This window comes from Necator americanus, chromosome II (genome assembly GCF_031761385.1).
Source record: "Necator americanus strain Aroian chromosome II, whole genome shotgun sequence".
NCBI classification, from domain to species: Eukaryota; Metazoa; Nematoda; class Chromadorea; order Rhabditida; family Ancylostomatidae; genus Necator; species Necator americanus.
Genome location: NC_087372.1, coordinates 15192063 through 15210445, shown reverse-complemented (window position 1 = coordinate 15210445; position 18383 = coordinate 15192063). Strand labels below are relative to the sequence as shown.

At 41.2% G+C, this 18383-nt stretch overlaps 3 protein-coding genes across 4 annotated transcripts; 1 reads left to right on the top strand and 2 right to left on the bottom strand.

Moving 5' to 3' along the window:
* Nucleotides 1-732: 732 nt before the first annotated feature.
* On the top strand, nucleotides 733-6772 carry RB195_017926 (uncharacterized protein; the record flags this gene model as incomplete). Of its 2 annotated transcripts, none has more annotated exons than XM_013440340.2 (9): nucleotides 733-840; nucleotides 1350-1504; nucleotides 2102-2215; nucleotides 2300-2426; nucleotides 4050-4164; nucleotides 4337-4440; nucleotides 5994-6081; nucleotides 6148-6254; nucleotides 6677-6772. In XM_013440340.2, the coding sequence occupies 9 exons, from the start codon at nucleotides 733-735 to the stop codon at nucleotides 6770-6772; spliced, it is 1014 nt and encodes a 337-aa protein (XP_013295794.2). The 2 variants fall into 2 exon arrangements, with proteins under 2 accessions (XP_013295794.2, XP_064041005.1); XM_064185124.1 differs by lacking the exon at nucleotides 733-840 and adding an exon at nucleotides 1536-1624 and having other exon boundaries at nucleotides 1379-1504.
* A 1000-nt stretch (nucleotides 6773-7772) lies between these two features.
* On the bottom strand, nucleotides 7773-8296 carry RB195_017925 (uncharacterized protein; the record flags this gene model as incomplete). Its single annotated transcript, XM_064185123.1, has 2 exons — nucleotides 7773-7952; nucleotides 8234-8296. 2 exons carry the CDS (start codon nucleotides 8294-8296, stop codon nucleotides 7773-7775), a joined length of 243 nt encoding a protein of 80 aa, XP_064041004.1.
* Nucleotides 8297-11540: 3244 nt separating this feature from the next.
* On the bottom strand, nucleotides 11541-14995 carry RB195_017924 (uncharacterized protein; the record flags this gene model as incomplete). The annotated part of the gene is made up of 9 exons (XM_064185122.1): nucleotides 11541-11704; nucleotides 11993-12120; nucleotides 12183-12311; nucleotides 12374-12474; nucleotides 13137-13282; nucleotides 13334-13485; nucleotides 13542-13690; nucleotides 13747-13878; nucleotides 14879-14995. 9 exons carry the CDS (start codon nucleotides 14993-14995, stop codon nucleotides 11541-11543), a joined length of 1218 nt encoding a protein of 405 aa, XP_064041003.1.
* Nucleotides 14996-18383: the final 3388 nt, after the last annotated feature.

The following is an 18383-nucleotide window of genomic DNA, read 5'->3' as shown; positions in this document are numbered from 1 at the left end:
TGCCTACTTCTTGCTCTTTTTCGTGCTTTAGTTACTTTTATAACTTTACAGATAAACAAGAGGGAAAAATAAGAGTGGCGTAGAGTTGCCTGACCATTGGTACTTCGGAGTCCTGGTATGTCGTGGTCCCGTATGTTTGCTCCAAATGCATATTTTTGGGAAAGCAAAGTTATTTTAACTACGGTGAAAAGAGACATTCATTCCTATCCAAATATTTGGTCATATTGAGCAGTATAAATAGGAAAAAAGGACGAAAATAATCAACTAGGGAGTGAAGATAGAATTACGTATTAGTGTTCTTCATTTTTCATGGAACTCTTACTGACACTGACTATCGAAGAGAACTCCTGGTGAAATATCACCCACACTATGAGACATACGTAGCAGCGATTGAGGTACGCCTTCGACGGATTTTTGATTTCACACTCGTTTCCGATGGAAAATCTCGCATTGTTCGTGACACGTTGCTTGGCAACGTCATGAGAGGTTCATCCGGTTAGTGTTATAGGTGCTCAGTGCAGATATTTTCTTTTCCAGCATACCATAACTTTGTCCCGATTTTTCAGTGTAAGCATGAGAAATTCATCTGTTTCAAATTCCGTCATCGAATAAAAAACAAATTTCTATTTACATGTTACGAGGAGGAGATTTCAGAGTAGAAGTAGGTGAGATTTGGCGAGAGATTATGGCAGGACTGCAAAAAAAGGAAATGATTGCTACTATTTCAGGACAATGTCAGGCATAAACTCGGTGGTTACCGTATTTCAAAATTTGTTCACAAATCATGGGTCAACATTTCTCAATGTGATTCTCGTTGTCACAACGATTGGCGGACAATCGGTATGTCGATTTCGTTACAATTTATTGCAGTGATGCGTTTCTACAGAGTACCGTAAACGGTAGACTAAAAAAATTAACAAATTGTTAAGAAAAATAGAATCTTATTTGTCCGCTCATTCGGTGCTCCATTATTTGATGTCTTTTAATTCAAAGGATTTTTTTTTCTAACCGCAAATCTGTGTTTGCTAATATTTCTGCTTTATTTCCTAACTTTATATCATGTTTTTGTCGGTCTTATTTAAAAAAAAAACTGAGTTTCAAACGGAAAGAAAGCACACCACCCAAAAAAGGATAAACAGTTATGTATAAACAGCGCCGAATATGTTCAACCGGATGGTCGCAACGGACGCTCTTTTCCTTCCCCTAGACAAAAAACAGGAATCAAAGGCACATAACATTCATTTCGTTGAGCGTATCGACCACAAGTACTTTAGGCAGAGAATGTTCTTGCGGGATGTACTGTCAGTAACTACTTGCTGCTACCAGATTCTTCTTTCAAAAAATTCCAGATAATACGGAAGTTGACCTTTTCCTGTCCATGCGCATACCCGCTAAACGTGACGCACTCACTGGTGTTCATGGTTGGGCCTTCCGTGGCGTTGTTTGTTATTGGAATCGTGTTGAACTCAACTACTTGGAAGATTATGCACGGCACGTGTTTCAGGTTCGTGTTTTTACGTTGCGTGTGGTCTCAGGCAAAGTATGACGGGAATCAGATGGCAGAACCAAGCTCTGCTATTGATCCGCCTGGAGTGATCAGTTCTGTAGTCAACTCGAACTCTGAGTACTATTATTTTGAGTTATGTCCAGAAAGAAATGTAATTCATCAGGTGTTTCCACCATTTCTAAACTCACACTTCGCATGAAAGATCATTTTTTCTCGCTAGGGTGACTTCGGGATAGAACATTTACAGTAAATTTCTCAGGTACAAATTACCCACTTTCCGTTCTCATTCAATCAAGATCTCTCCTTCTTTTAAGCCAGTTTTGTTGAACTGGCGGCGCCAAACAAATATACAGTTGTTGACGCCGAACATGTTCATCTAACGCGACGCCTCCGCGACTAAATTGCACTGGTGCTCTCGCCATCTGGCGCACCCACCTCAGCGCTGACTATAGGATTAACCGCCTCAGATTTATTAAAGGATATTGACTTGACTTTTTCCCAGAATATGTGCATGAACTGTGGAATGTTTATTCCGTCGTTCTGCCGGAATAAACATACATCATTACTTCGTTATCATATCGCAAAGATTTGCAGAGTTAACGAAACACGCCACTCTTGGTCCACATTGATGGCATCATGGGTGCAAGTTATAGCACAGGCTCTAATTGCCCCCACTGCCTGGCTATTCGTTGTCTTCTTGGATGGCGGGTATGTTCAGCTTACCATTTCGAGATGTTTCGTTGAGTGTTGTGCTTGGTGAAGATTTTTGATCGCAAATCCATTTTTATGCAGGTACTACCGTTGTTTATTTTCACATAATTACTGCAGTTTGGAAACAGCAAGACAATGTCAAAACACAACAGTTCTAGAGTATTATCGAAGCAGTAGTAATTTCAACGGGATGTCAGGTGGAGGGAAGGTACGTACGGTTAAGCACTTTCAGCACTCATCAAAACAGGCTGCGGAATGAGTACCTTACAACTGATGGTGGATAAAGGATAAAGTGCGCGACGTTGATCAATTCCCATGGGGATGCGCCCGACTTCAACTCTTACTTCGTTTGAAGTTTCATGAACGCGCTTGCAGTCTTACAATGACTTGGGCTGTCAGATGTGCCAAGTCCGTGTTTTTATCCTACCAGACAACTTCGTGACAATTTATCGACCCCTGGGGATGAAGGGTTTGGTTTGCACCAGGGCGGATTCGAACCTCCGATCGATCGTGAAGACAGAGAAACCTCTTGCCGACTGCGCTACACCCACCCCATTAATTATTAAATTAATCTAGTATTCACATTATTAAGTTAATCTAACACAATTTTTGAAAATGGCGCATGTACTTCATCATTTATTTCTAAACCATTACGTTGCACTTATTTCTAAAATGTATTTGAGCGAAGATAAATCGTTCTGGTAGAAGTGCTTCCTTGGGACGTACAAAAGTAGTGGTTGCATATTCGATCTAGGCCAGCGAGCCACCTATTCTTACAATTGGATAAAAGGACCCGAAGCGTAGGGAGAGTAATTACTTATAACAAAACAACTCACTTTACTGTTTTGCTAAAATAAACACAAACTTTGCGAAGGCAGACATCACAAATTATTTCTTCTTAGAATCGCCCACATCTTGCTGCGGACGTGTTCGCAGGTTTAGGTTTACGGCCTTGTAGCCACCCTCTTAGAAGCGCTTATCAACTTTCAGTTCTCTTTTTTACTACACGTATTGGGGTTTGCATATCCTTCTTGCCACTTTTGAAAAGAAAAATAAATTCTCTAAAATTTTACTATTAGAAATCAAGGGTCAACAAAATATTTGCCATTATTATCAGCAACATGTAGCTGGAATGTCTCAATGCCCTTCTTCCAGAAGGAGAGGGGCTGCGACGATGAAACTTCGTTTATTACATCTTTGAAGGTTTTCTCCCTGCTTCAGGGCCCGGTCCAGATCATAGTCGAATGGGGCAAGGTCTTGGGTATAGGAAGAGTATAGCATGATCGTTCAGCCCGGACCCTCCAGAAGTTGCCCGGTCACCTTTCCCGTGTTAGGTTCTGTTCTTTGGGGTTTTAGCACACTGTGTCCTCCAGCCACGGGGGTTGCTTCATGAAGAAATTGGCTTTAATTGTTTGATCATCCTCTGACAGCTCCTAGAACAGAGCACCTTGCGAATCCCAGAATGGGAAAAGTCAAAGGTAGGAAAAAGATATCCAAAGACTCAATAAATCTGTTCATGTCCGTAAAAATTCACTATAAGACCAAGGTATAACTAGTAACCAAAGCAGCTGCCACAGTTTACATATGGTTTAATGAGGCTTCACACCTTTTCTGAGACCTTCATAGGATTTCAGTCATGTAATATTTTATTTATTTTAAGCTGTAGAATTTGTGCTGGTTTCACATGAATATCACATGAGTATATGCAAACGCCAGACTTTAGATCTGTCGACCTGAAGCGTATTCAACTTTATACATTAAACTCGTTTTTTGAAAATGCATGTGCAACGTGCTTTTACAGTTTTAATTTTCATTGTATTAATTCATTTAGTACTGTCCTCATTGCATCTGCAACTTGGAAGGATCAGACGCTTCATATCTCGATGCCGTTTCGCAGATCTATGCATGGTTTATACTAATTTCCTTCGGAGTATCCACCTTCTTAGGTAGGGATTTCATGTCGATATAGATCAATCACTCACATGAAGATGTGATTACCGAGCGGATACGGTCACTTGGATTTTGGATTGAATTGCACTTGGATGAAAAGATGAGATGCCATTGATGTCGCTTGATAACGCAGAAGTCTGAATGCTTCAAAATTACCGCCAATTCCAGTGATTTGCTTTATACGGATGTGCGACAAGTATACCTTCGTTCAGCACCAGTATGTGGAGACCTATAAAATGGAGGAGAACAACAAGTTCGAGCTGGTTGCTAAGGTTAGCGTAAAAGCTCAAATCACAGCTGGATAATTTTCATGCAACTTATGTAGGCATTAACGAACTCTCTTCAGCAAACAATTGTTATGGTAATCTTCGACAAAATATAGTCCGGTCAAGACGACCTGAAGTTGTTGTAGTTGCACAAGCAGCTGCGCCACGAAAGGTGCGGTGGAGCGTAGCGGTTCTGATCCAGGGTGACTCCTGGTAGAACCACTCAACGTTGCAGTTCGCCATGGTCCCGCTTTGAACTCAACCGCTATCTCCATTGCACCCTCTCATTGGGTGAGTAGGCATGTCTGTCTGCCTGCTGAGCTATTAAGGTTTCATCTGAAGACGTTCCTTCGACAGTCTGTTGTGACTCTTGCTTAAAAGGATTTTAAAAAAAAGGAAAAAGGAAGGGATCGCCCTACGAATCTGTGGTGGTACGAGTTTCAGGTGAGTTATGCCTGTACGGGTTCATTCCTTCCTAACTGCCGTAAAAAACTACCCGGAAGGTGCGGCGCATGCACAAGGCTGCCGCGCTCCGATAGAACTCGTTGTAGAAAATAGCGCTACGGAACGCTCAAAGACGCACCTTTCGGGCCGTTTTTTACGGCGATTAGGAAGAAATGAGCGCGATTTTTTTCTTTTCCCACCCGTTTCTGCAATCTAAGTATAGTCTTTGACCATCGGAAATCCATATCACGTTAGATTTGTGGAATGATGCCTTCAAAGGCAGCATACCACGAATCTACGATGGTACGGATTTCAGGTGGAGTATCCGTATACGTGGTCGTAGATTGTGGGGACCGGGGTGGTTCCTCTCATCTCTCCCTGAATCACCGCAAGCAGCCGGCCCATGAATGCTGTCTTGTACAATGCCTTTTATTGCAGCGCACCACCCTTGCACGCGCAGCGTCCCTTACTGCCTATCGGAGCAGTCCGAATTGATTTTCGACGAGTCCCAGGGCGGAGGCGGCGCAAGGGGTGGAGCGTTGCAATATATGGCGTCATAGAAAACAGCATTCTGGAGGCGGCTGTTTGCAGGGAGAAATGGGCGGGACTACCCCCGTCTCCATAATCAGCGACCCCGTATACGGATACTCCACCTCAAAACCGCACCACCTCAGATTCGTTGTATGCTGCCTTTAAACAAGTAAGAACAATTTATTGGCTCGATCGGCAGTGCTGCTTTTTCGCGGGCCACCCAGTATATAGTCGGCATCAATTTGTTCAATTGTGTAGACGCGCTGCTTCAGCCGCAGCGCGCCTTTTTTTACGTGACATGCGCAATTTCTCTTCCATCTGCTCCCCCTCAACAGAAAGTTCATCGTACTCCCCATTGTACATTAAACAATAACATCAGTCACAGTAATCACAGCTGCGTTATTTAATACTGTTGAGGAGTAATTCAGTAACTGGTAATAATATCAGTATTACAACGGTAATTTGATTTTCCCCTAATTGATTAAATTTGGTTTTTGTTTTTAATCCAATAATTTATTTCATTATATTAGTATTAATATTTATAATTTAATAATTAGTAGTTGGAATTTGCTAGTGAAATCTAGGAACACGCATCACAGCTGGCCGAGCGTAATGCCAGAGCATTTTTCAATCAAAAAGACTGGTCGAAACGCGATTGGGATTGGGTGTCAGGTGAATCACATACAGTTAGATTGCTCGCAACTCATTGCAACAATTAATTTAAGTTAATTAATTTAGGCGTAGCTGAAATCAACAATCCGATGTTTGCGAGGTTGAGGCTGATAGCCGCGGAGAAGACGAAAACTACCATGTACACTCCACTACAGCTTTGGAACGACCACAAGGTAATCAGAAAACCGTTACTTTGACTAGCGCCGGTTATCGAAGTAATCACAGGCACAATCACTGCTTGTAAGAATTTTATGAAATTCAAACATATGGTATTTAGAACACTGCAACTAGGTTATTTCGTATCCATCTGGTGTTACATGATATTGTGGCAAACTTTCGAGCTACTATGAACAGAAATTTTCAAAATTTTATATAAGTTTTATAAGTGGATACGAAACACTTGTGAAATGAATTATAATTATTAACACTTATGAATTATAAATACTAATACTAATATAATGAAACTAATTACTGGATTAAAAACAAAAACCAAATTTAATCAAGTAGGTGAAAATCAAATTACCGTTGTAATACTGATGTATTATTACCAGTTACTGGATTACTCCTTATATCAGACCACATGTAGTTATTTTAGGGTTATCGTATACTCAAGCCGGAAGTGTTGACCGTCGACGAAACGCAAACAGCTGGTGTGATAGTTCCTGCAGAAATCGACGCGAAACTTGAATAATTTATTAGACTGCAGCTTATGTGCTGGATAATTATTTCAAACTAATCTGTGATAGTAATGCCGGTGTTAACTTATGAGTGCCCGTACGACTTCTTGAATTTTTTTTGAATATTCTAGAAAACTGTTGTGTGTGTCTATTATCTATCATTATCTGACTATCAAAGAGTCAGCCAATCAAAAATTTCCATTTCTACTTTGGGTTTCTGATGTGTTACAATTTACTTGTGCTATTTACGTCTCATGCACTCAAAAGAGGAAATTTAAGAGAGTGTTTTTTTTCTAGAACCTCTTTCGTTCCAAACTGGACGGTGCCAAATAATCATGGGCAAAATGAACTGTTTTCTAACCGCTTGTGCTCATTCTTTTATAGACGCGATTGAGGGAAAAGTTGCCTTTTTAAAGGCATCACTCCACGAATCTGAGGTGGTACGGATTTCAGGTGGAGTATTCGTATATGGGATGGGAGACTATGGAGAAGGGGTGATTCCGTCCATTTCTTCCTAATTACCGTAAAAAACGGCCCGGAAGATACGGCTTCAGGCGTTCTGGCGCACTATTTTCTACAATGAGTTCGACTGGAGCGCGCCAGCCTTGTGCGGCGCCGCCCTCTCCACAGTCTCCCATCCCGTATACGAATACTCCACCTGAAATCTGCACCACCTCAGATTCGTGGGGTGATGCCTTTAATAGAGCAGCCGAAGCCAAACATAGGTCACGTAGTTCACGCAACTGTCCAACAGAGGAACATTATATCGACCAGTATGAATTCCACCTACAGGCACTCCTCTACGTACGAACTTTCAACTTAAAAACTTTAAGCCGACTTCTATAAGGAAACGTATGCATTGAATTAATATCATGATCATTCATGGATGGAAATTTTAACGCAATCAAATACGTTATACGATCAAATACCATTCTATCTCCATGGTTCTGCGCTATAGTAAGAGTGATCGTTGTGAGAAATCCACGATTTTAATACAATGTTTGTGGTTGAAAGTTAGGAACAGAAACAATACGAAACAAGCGAGTCAGGAATAGCCTCACGATGGTAGCAGGGTGTATTCCGCAGTCGATGCTGTGTTGCTTCACATTCGCCGGCTCCTTTGTCTCCTCCGTTGCTCGTTGCCTCTTTCTCTTGCCCTTTCAGCGCTTCCGAGCATCGATTCCATATGCACATCTATAGTCATCAGTTTGACAAGTTTCACATTTTTTTATACCGTTGTCTCTTCTTAAACTCTTGTAATCTTTATATGAAGAAGATGCAATTCTGCTATGTAGATACACAGCAGAATACTACGGCACTCTAAAAATAGCTGCTACAAAAATATGGTTCCAGTCTGTTTTCGACAGATGAGGAAAGTTCTGAGAACATTCTTGAAGCTTTCTCCTCACCTACGAGCATGATACGGATTTGATCTTGTGTTTTAGCACGAGAAAATGTTCAAAATAATTGATCACCTTGATCACCTTGACTCCCGTTGATCTTCGAACTGGTCGAGCGGGCACCAATAATTCTTTCATTTCTCCCGATCACGTGCCAGAGTCGCCCAGTGGTTCCTCTTTTCGCGTCGGACATGAAGAGCATCATAATTTTATTTGAAGGATTTCGTGAAGAAATCTGACCATCGGTTCGGCGGTCTTCCTGTAGTGCGCTTAATATCGCGGGAAACCCAGTCGCTCACGGCTCTGATCCAATGGTTGTCGTTAAAGCGCATTACGTGCCCGGCCCACCTCATTTTACTTTCTTGGGAAACGCGGCGGCGTCTCTAATCTTTGATCACTGACGCAAGAGATATCTTCGAATCCCGTCCCTAACTTGCGTGAAGCAAGATACTTTTAGCATCACTCTCTCAATTGCGTGTTCAATGGCAGTCACCGCGTTTCCTTCCTGTCCGCGAAACTCCCAGATTTCAAGGTCAAAAACAGAAAGTACGGTGGTGTTGAAGACGTGAGCAGGGAGCCGGATGTTTGTTTCTTCCTACGTCCGCGATGTTCTTATACCTTCCCAAGATTTCAAGGGTAGGTAGTGTAGCGGTTAGAGATTCCGCTTCCTGCACGATCGATCGGAGGTTCGAATCCGCCCTAGTGCTCGTGAAGCTCTTCATCCCTCCGGGATCGATAAATTGGTACCAGACTTGTCTGGAAGAATAAAAGCACTGACTTGGCACATTAGCACACACCTCAAACGATTCTGAATTGAAGTGAACTTTTAGAGCGCATCCAAAGCGGGTTGATTAATGCCAGAAACTTTATCCTTTGACAAACTCCCTTTCCTAAGTCATGCCTATCACATAGTCGTTTTCTTTCTTGAGGTTATAGGAGGGTGTTTCTATTGGTAATGCTGAGGAGTTTCTTATTTGACTGAAGGATTTTTTTGGACATTGTATTGATATTTATGAGCGTTCTCACAGTGACATCTTGATCCATGCAAATAGAGAACTTGGTTTGTGCTTGAGCTTCGTCGTTACATTCCACTGGCACGACAAATCCAGCAGTAGCACGAAGGTTGCGTTTTTGGAGACAGCATGACGTTGATCGGTTGCTGTGACCGTCGGTTTTTGTAAAGATATCAGTGTGATGATGACTCTTCCGACTATTTCTGTTACATATTTTCTCAGTGACAAAACTTCCTTCATCATTTCCTTTCCTGTTAAGATTACTTCAATCTCGAGTTCGATCGATGAGGTATACCTTGCACATCTAATGACATTATAGATTGATTGAGATATAGGTCAATTTACGACTGTGTAGAATTTACGTGCAGAAAGTAGGAATAAGCACCCACATGATATGCCACCGCGAATCGATATACAACCGCAATATTCAGGATACCTCGTGGTACTTCTTATGATACCTTCTGGTACCTCTCAGTTCGTGAACCGTTTCGTGTGTGTGACATTTATTGCAAACGCATGACCCTGTTTGTACATACTTTTCAACGTGATACACAAGTATTTTAGTCTCTCTCGTGAAGTAATCTAGGACCTTGGAAGAAGTCAGTTCCAAGTCTTAGAATTGTAGTCTATCTATACAATTGTATGCATACAATGGAATACTCCATTGTATGGAATGCGTTAGGACTATTACAATTTCTGTCGTATAGTAGCCATAAGTATCTGGTACTGGTTTACCTTAGCTTGTTTGCCTGCGTTTTTATATTTACCGGGTTAGCAGAGCCAGAATTACAGCAAAAATAGCACCACTGCCAGGGCAGCGATTGCTGTTGCAGGCCAACAGTGAGAGTGCCTAGAAGTGCTATTGAGAGGAGGTCGTGATCATCGCAATCTACTCGATGTCTCGAGTTTTTCCATGACGTGACTGCGTAACATTATGAGTGCAACCTTTACTTGATTGTTGTGAGGAGATACTGTAATACTGTAACATTCCCTTAGTGGGGGAGGAGATCTCCTCCTCTCCCCCCCTAAGGGAATGTTACAGTATTGATCAACTTGCGATAGAGCGCGTTATCCCTATCACTTGCACTCGATCATTCACTAGTGATTCTTTTCCGTCGATACATCGAATTTTTTCCGCGTGAGTGGGAAAGCTTCGTCATCCCAGTCCAAACCGCCTCCCGTGCACCTCCCAGTCACTTGATTGCAGGCTTTTGGGCGGACCGACGTGCGGGATACAGTAGTAATATGAGCAGATTCTGACACAGCAGAAACGGGAGTCCATCCCCTGAATCCAACTGCATTTCAGGGCAGGTACAAGGTCGGTTTTGGACCGCGATTAGCCTCCTATCCACCACCTAGTTACGCGCCATGTTGCCTCGCGACTAACCGGCTGTGATCCGTCTAGTGAGGGAGATCCGTGGTTCCCACCCAGTACTCCTTTCTATTTTCTCTTCTCCACTTTTCTATCTGCTCTTTTCCTTCCAGGATGCGTCATAGTGGAGGTCCCGTTCTTAGCTGGGCACCTGCAACGTTCCAATCATCTCATTCTCATCCCAATATATTGATTCTGCCTTTGCTGCTGTTGTAGCTTTTCCTCTCTTTACTTTTTTTTCCAAAATACGACTGTCATCCTCTGCACAACGACCTTTTTCAAATTACACGGAGGGCATTGTTCATTGTGCTATGCACGTTGAAGGGAAAGAGAATTAAGAAAGAAGCGAAAGAAGGAGCGAATTAAAATCAAACGTTGCTAATATTTTTGACTTCGTCAGTTCAGAGAATCATAAAAATGATGAACATATGCTGAATGACTGGCGCAGAATTTCATCTCGCTTTCATCTTTTTTTGGGACCTCCCACATTGTCGACCCATTTAGTGGAAATGAGCTTTGGGCCGACTGGCCCCGTACACGCGGTTCTGTTTACATGAATTTTTCTTCTAACATTAAAACATTCTAACAACATGTAAGTAACATTAGGAAAGTGAAATTGTTGGAAGGAATTCTGAGAGGCCTTCTATAATATAACATATAATTGGCATTAAATTTTGGTACTCCTGTTATTGCTACTATGATACTTGCGTGGGTCTCTGAAGCAATGAATTTGGAAAATCATCATATTTGAATTTCTGCGCACTTCAAAAATTGTGGAAAAAATTGCGTTGTTCCATTCCTTTTTTCACATTACAAACACTCTCGGGAGTTTGACCACACCAGCGTTTAAAACTACGTCTCTTGTAGTTTACAAGAACTATACTGGATAAGAAGAATGCTTCTACGACTGTATTCATATCTTTATAAAAATCTTCAATAAGTAAATAGTCAATATAAATAGGACCAAGGCTCAAAATATACAGACAGGTGTCAATATTCAGTTCTCAAATCGAATGATCTTGTTCCTATAGCTTGCTATTCTGGCTACTATCGCCAGGACCATAATCACAAAGAGCACGGAAACGATCACCAGGGCGGCAACAACTAAGGAGTAGGCGACTTTGGAGACGCATTCCGTTTGGACGGCGTTTGCCTTCCTTTCTAAATAGAATACAAAGTTGAGCATTGCTTAGCATTAGAAGTACAGTTCTCATTTTCTTATTTGAATATGCGTGAGTGAGTAGTGAATTTCATTGAAATTTATCGCAAGGACGAATAGCGGCCTGCTTTCGATGAGAATAACTCGCCCACTTGGACGCACACTTCAGAGACCGACAATGGTCAGGCTTGTTCCACTCTATCGGCGGTATCGAATTGTAGATTTCTTATGAGAGAAACTCAATTCGACCCCTTTTGTCTGATGATGTTGTTCTGAGGAATGGAACTTACCAAAGTACATCACGTCTTCTGGAGAATCCAACACTCTCAACTCTCCCACAAGGTCAACCTCTGGATAACCCTTCGATGTGGAGACATGTGGTTGGACCAATTCTCGTCGACTTCTGGGAGAGTCGTAGCTGGAAGGTGTTATTTTTCGTGTGGTCTCACGAGATCTTTCTATAAAACAGTGAACACCTACCCGTATCCGAAGTAAATACTGCCAAGAGTTGTGTTTTGCTTAATCTCGGCGTCCGGTCGAGTTCCGGGAGGCATAGCTTCTTTCGAGGATGGTGACAGAACATCGGCATCTGCGGCGAATGGGCTTTGCCTGAATGATTTTCTGTGTTGTTAAGCGGATCAAGGAAGTGGAAAAGTGTTAGTAGCTCCTACTCTTCTGGTTTCATCAATTGCTTTCCGTCTTCTTGCTTGGCTTCTCGTTCTGCCTTCGCTTGCTGAATTCTTTCTTCGAGTGTTGGACATGTGGAAGGTGGCTAAAGAACTGATCAAAAATGACATTAGTTTGTATACTGGTAGCGTCCTTGAGAAAAACTATTTTTGATGAAGTATTCGACTGAAAAGATGAACTAATTTGGTCGACGATGCCGAAAAAAAAATGCGAACCGAGAGATTTCTGCATTCGCTGCTCTGAAGGCAGATTCGAATCTGGCAGATGAAACGAGTGATAGTTTTTTGAGCGAATTTGAACACATGCGTTTCCTAAAAAAAAAAATTAGAAATTGAGGACTGACGCAGCGTTGTTTAATTCACCAAGAAAGTGAGTAATAAGCTGCGATTTGTACCAGTTTAGTGAGGGTAAAAGTGAAGAACTGGCAGTTTTTCTAAAGAAAATCAAGAGGTGCTGCTAAAAAATGTGTTCCTGAGATTTTAATCTACAACTTGTTTGGAAGAAAACATTTTTTTGCTTCCTCTAGTTCTTTTATTAGAATTTGAGAGCTCCTTTCAGATGTTCGGCACGAATATAAACCAATACACTCCGGAATAATAGATATCGATTGATCACCTCCCAATGAAGCAGCGAAAAGCACGTCCTTGTTGGCAATCCCAGTGGGTTTTGTTATTATACGTTGATCACTCACTCCGAAGTGTTCAAGAAAGACCGACAATAAATGATACAACATTTCAAACGTTGTACCTGAAAAGCGGTGGTCAGGTCGGCGCTGTACTCAGGCGTTGACATCACGTATTGATCTACACCGCATCCGTTCTGATCGATAACGAGAATTCTGTTACCCTGTCCATCCTCGACATAACAGTTCTGGACGAGGATCCCAGTGTTTTCTTGAAAAAGTGATCAAATATTCGTTCTCCAGAAGCCAAGATCTACCTCACCTCCTGGGCACTTCCAGACATGATAAACGCTTTCACCGACGGTAGCATAGCGCACTTCTGGACCGCTTTCAGATCCCTTCCGGATGGTGTACGTGCACTTTGGGATTTTCTCCACATCAAAAGTTGGAGCGAGTTCCGTAGGCAGCGCTTCGCTAAAAGAGACGAACTAAGCTTGTAAGGATTTGCATATAATCTGACAAAGTCTAACCTGATGTCTAGTGAGGACTCAAGGTCATCAAGGACCCTACTCTGGACGTAAACGCACTGAGCGCAATAACTTCTGTCGGATTCCGTGACAAACAGCGGATGCAGCTGGACTGAGATGCATACTCGTTGGATGATGCCGGATGGGTTATCCTGGAACCTCTGAACGCTCTTTGTGGGGTTTAGCTGCTACGTGCTGTATAACTTACAGTTCTTTCACTGCTCATTCCGCATTTTCCATGTCGGAGAGAGATCTTGTTCATGTTTCGAGACGAACAGTCAGGATCTTCAGCGAATTCATCAGCGTAGATATGAGAAGGATTAGAAGATGTGGTGCGGATCTAAAAATCAAAGAAAAAAAAGAGTGGAATTTTATGTACTTGCAAGGAAAGGAATTTGCGATGTTGTCCGGGGAAAAATCACCTTACTGTTTGTAATAAACGCCAGAATGGGTTAAAGCTGCAAGGAATCTGAGAAGAAAGTCAGATTTAATAATCACCATTCACTTAGATTTGATGCATTCGGTATTTTTAATTGTTGTTTGTTACTTTAGTTGTTTAGTTTTCTTAGTGCACAAGGTCACCTGAATTTGACTACAAAAATGAAGAAAACAAAAAACAGCAGTGACGATAGTTTCAATAATGAATCAGATTTGATTTTTTTCAGGTGCTATTGATAAACTGATCTGGAAAAAAGTGGTCGTGCTTTCTAAACATTGATATACGTGAGTTGACAAGAACCTTCTACATTTTTGTGGAAGCTTCTTGTCAACTCTAGAAAACTCTCATTTTGTGAATAACTTCCTTGAACGATTGCTGAGGATGTGTGGAAGTAAATCCCTTTATAGTAAGCGTGCTATTTTAATGCATTGTAGTTTTTGCTCCTTTCAATCCGTTGCATTGTTCTATTCTAAGGAGTCGGAATTAGAACGGTTCTGGACTGCTCTAAAATTAGCCGATTGTGTTATGGTCAGCGATTGGGATGATGCGAAGAACGAATACACAAATACACTTTCAATCTTTCAGCATGTATTTATACTCTCATTCTATTTGTACGTTGATTGATAAATTTATGATGCTAAAAGACATGCGATGAAGAATTTTGGTTAAAAAGAGAGTTCTCAGAGCATCTTACCGTTCGATAAGTGAGGCGATCTGAAACGCAACGAAGTACAAATTTGCAAAGGTTGAAGGACTTTCTTGTGGCTAGCAGATATGCGGTCTTATAAATTATACTATATTACTGTATTGAATCTGTTTGATTTTGTTTAGGTACAGTACAAAAGTTGATTTGTGCAGAATTTTGAGATATCCTTGCTGAAGTCGTTCCTTCTTTTCTCACCTTGATGACAATCCGTTCCGGTTCACAAAGTACTAACGGAGTGTCCGTAATTTCGTTAGGGTATTTCGCGGCTGCGGCATAATTGTAAAGGAAAGCAAGTACCAATCCAAAGAGCATCTGAAATAGTGTGCTTTTACAACAAAGTAAGATGAATGCAAAGTACATATGGGTTCAGAAAACTAGGATAGATTTTTTTGTCCGGAGGAAAAATGATAGATCAAAATGCAATCGAAAACAAGAGCGAATCCTGACTCCATATGAACAGTAGGATTTAATCAGGGGATTTTCACATTGTTCTTTTTCTGTAAATTAGCGAATATCTTGTAATAGAGCGAAGTTTCTTAAATACACAAGGTAAAACAAAGAAGACAGGATTTGAAAACCAGAAAGGATAAAGAGCATTTTGTTTTGGTCTAGGGTTTGTTCTAGGTCAAGTGATCTGGATCTCTCAGAAAGCGTCTCAGCTGACAACGAAGTACATCTTGCTCTCTTAGGATAGTCGCCGAACTGAAAAACTTCTTTAATTTCATGGTTCTCATCCTTTTGTGAAAGAGTATGGGGAACTTCGAGTAGGAGCACGACAGGATCATCGAAGTAAATTTACTCTTTACCAAGAAATCTATAATGAAAGGAGTTTTAAGAAATGTACGGTAATGTATCAAGTGAATAACGCTGTGGATGTGCTAGCCGCTTCCTGAATAGCTAGGAAGAATGTGTGATGACCAAGGTTTGCAACAGCGCCTGATATAGGCCCGGGTCGGTGGAAGCCGTTGGAGGCGGAGGCGATAGGCGGCGCCACTTTGCTTCTCGAGAGGGACACGGCCACTTTAGTTAAACTCGTCCTCGGTCCGATGACAAAAGTCCCCAAAGGGGCCCGGTTTGGCAGGTGATCTAAAACCGCTCGGACACGCACTCATAAACTGCCATGGAAGTAATTTGATATCAATACCCAGTCATACCAAGATAATGATGGAGAAGGACAAAAATTCTCATCCAGAGCACTCCTCACCTTATGGTGGAAATGAATCGAGAATCCCAAATTGAATTCTACCCAAATGGTTGTGTGTTGTGAATCTCTGTGAACTCTTGTGGCTGCGTAGGGCTTTCAAGGAAGAAGCAAGGTAGTCGTTTTTCGTTAAATTAAAATAATGTAAATGTATGTTTTTATGTATGTTTGCAATGGTAATATAAAAAAATAATACGTTACCAATTTATGAAAATAGTATAAAACAAAAGCATGTAATACTAAAAATAGCATATATTAACAGTAACAAAATAAAACATAAGGATAGTCACTGGCGTATCAATGCACTTGAGATGCGGCAATGCGTTTTACTGGAATTCGTAATCGTTGAGGTTTTGGATCGCGTGGTGCGGTATGATTTGCGACGGCCAGCCGATGATCAGGTCAGTCTTTTTATCCTCGTAGGTCTGGTACCAATTTATCCACCCCGGAGTGATGAAAGGCTTGGTAGGCACCAGGGCGGTTTCGAACCATCGAATGCACAGCTACAGCCGACCTCTATCCGACCGCTCCACACCCACCAATAAAATAAAATAATAAAAGAAAAATAATGTATGAAATAATTTGTTATGAATATGTTTTTCTAGGAATTTGGGATTGAATTTTCTTAATAGATATAAATGAATTAAAAATTAACGTGTTGGTTGAGCTCTCTTCAAACTAAAATAATATATCTGCATGTTTTCTGAAGTTTTGGTCGAGTACAACATTGCTTTTTTTGAATATAAAACAGTGCTTTCGAAATGAAATGTTGATGCTTTCTTGAATAAACAAAAATCCGTGTCTCACTGTAAATTGCGACCATTGTTCATCATTTATTATTATTTATTTATTTTTATATTATTATTTAGATCATTTGTTCAACATTTATTCATTGATGAGTTCAGTAAGGTGATTGACCTACTATCTTTTAAAAATCCTTTCCGAAGGCTTAGCACTAAAAATAGCAACACCATATTGGCTCGAAAAAAACTTTGACTGGTCACAAAGAGCATCGAAAAAGGCGAAGCATAAGCAGGCAGGCGCTTGGCACTTGACATGAAAAAAGCTCGTAGGAACAAGATGCTTGTGATTTGACTAGACTGACTTCAAACGCTTCAAACTACGAAAAAAGAAGAACGAACACATCCTGTTAGGCGCAGTAGCCTCGGAAGTCACACAAATCCCTTGGTAAACTCGTGCAGTACTTGCGTTATTCGATGAGCAGGCGGTGTCGTGTGGGTGGCTTTTGTAGCTGGTCTTGTGAACAGTGGACAACAAGATACACCAGAATAAATTGGGACCAGAGAATGAGTTTTTATTAGATCTACACACCCCTCTTCGTCCAGAACTATTCTGTTCCGATTACACGAATGTAAGTTTTTGGTAGTGAAGAGAAACTAAATGAGTCAACGAAATCGGTGCCGTTTAAGGCTCGCTCATATTCTTCTCGGTCTTCCTATGACTACTCTGATCGCTTGCGCGGTTGCACTCCGTCTCTTCAGCACAATCCCACTCGTTTAAAACAAAACCATTTTAAACCCTAGATTCATTTTTCTGTTTGAATCATAAATAACGTTCGCCCAGGTACTGTCGTTGTTTACGCAATTAATGGATTACCCAACCGAAGGATTTTTTCATAATGGAATACAATTACAAAGGTAGAACTTCGATTACTTCTTAGACACGAGTCTAATGTTGTGCACGTTACTTTTCATTTTTTTTATTCTCCTTGGAAACGGAGAATCAAAAAGTCCATTTACTCCATGTGATGGTTTGGGAGACTAAACAAGGTGAAAGTGCTGCGGCAACAAACCAAAAACTATCTTGTGTGCATGGTGAAAGAGTGATAACCGATCGGGCGGTTAAAAATTAGCTTGTCGGATTCCGTTCTGGAGATATGACCCTGGAAAACAAACCAATAGAGGTGGATAGCCCTGTAGAACTTGACGACGTTATTTTGAAGTTAATACTGGAGCAAAATCCACGTCAAAACAACGGGAGAGTTAGCAGAGAAGTTCAGTACCGTAATCACCGTAAATCATCATCACAACAAATTTATGACATGACTCAACCTATTATACCACTTATCTTCGCAGAAGGTGTCAGTTTTATTCAGCATACTTCAGAAACACTTCCATTCGTTTCCGTCATGTTCAGAAGGTCGTGCAGAGGCTGCCGCTTGTTTGAAAGGCACGAGAAACATCATATTTTTCTTCAGAAAAAGAATGCTGATGTTTCTGTTTCATTTCCAGCCGCTGACAACTTTTCTCGAACGGTTGTGATTGAAACGCATCACACATCCGCTTCATCTAATTTTATTTTCATTTTCTCCGAATTCCTCTTTTCAACTGCAAAATACTCCAAACATTACCACTCCGATGGAACGCTCATTAACGCTCATCATAGAAGCGCATTTTCACTCTGCTTGCAGGATTTCCAAGCTTTTCAGGCATAAATCAAACAAGGGAAAACTGTCAAAGAAGTTCGTATGGAGCTGGT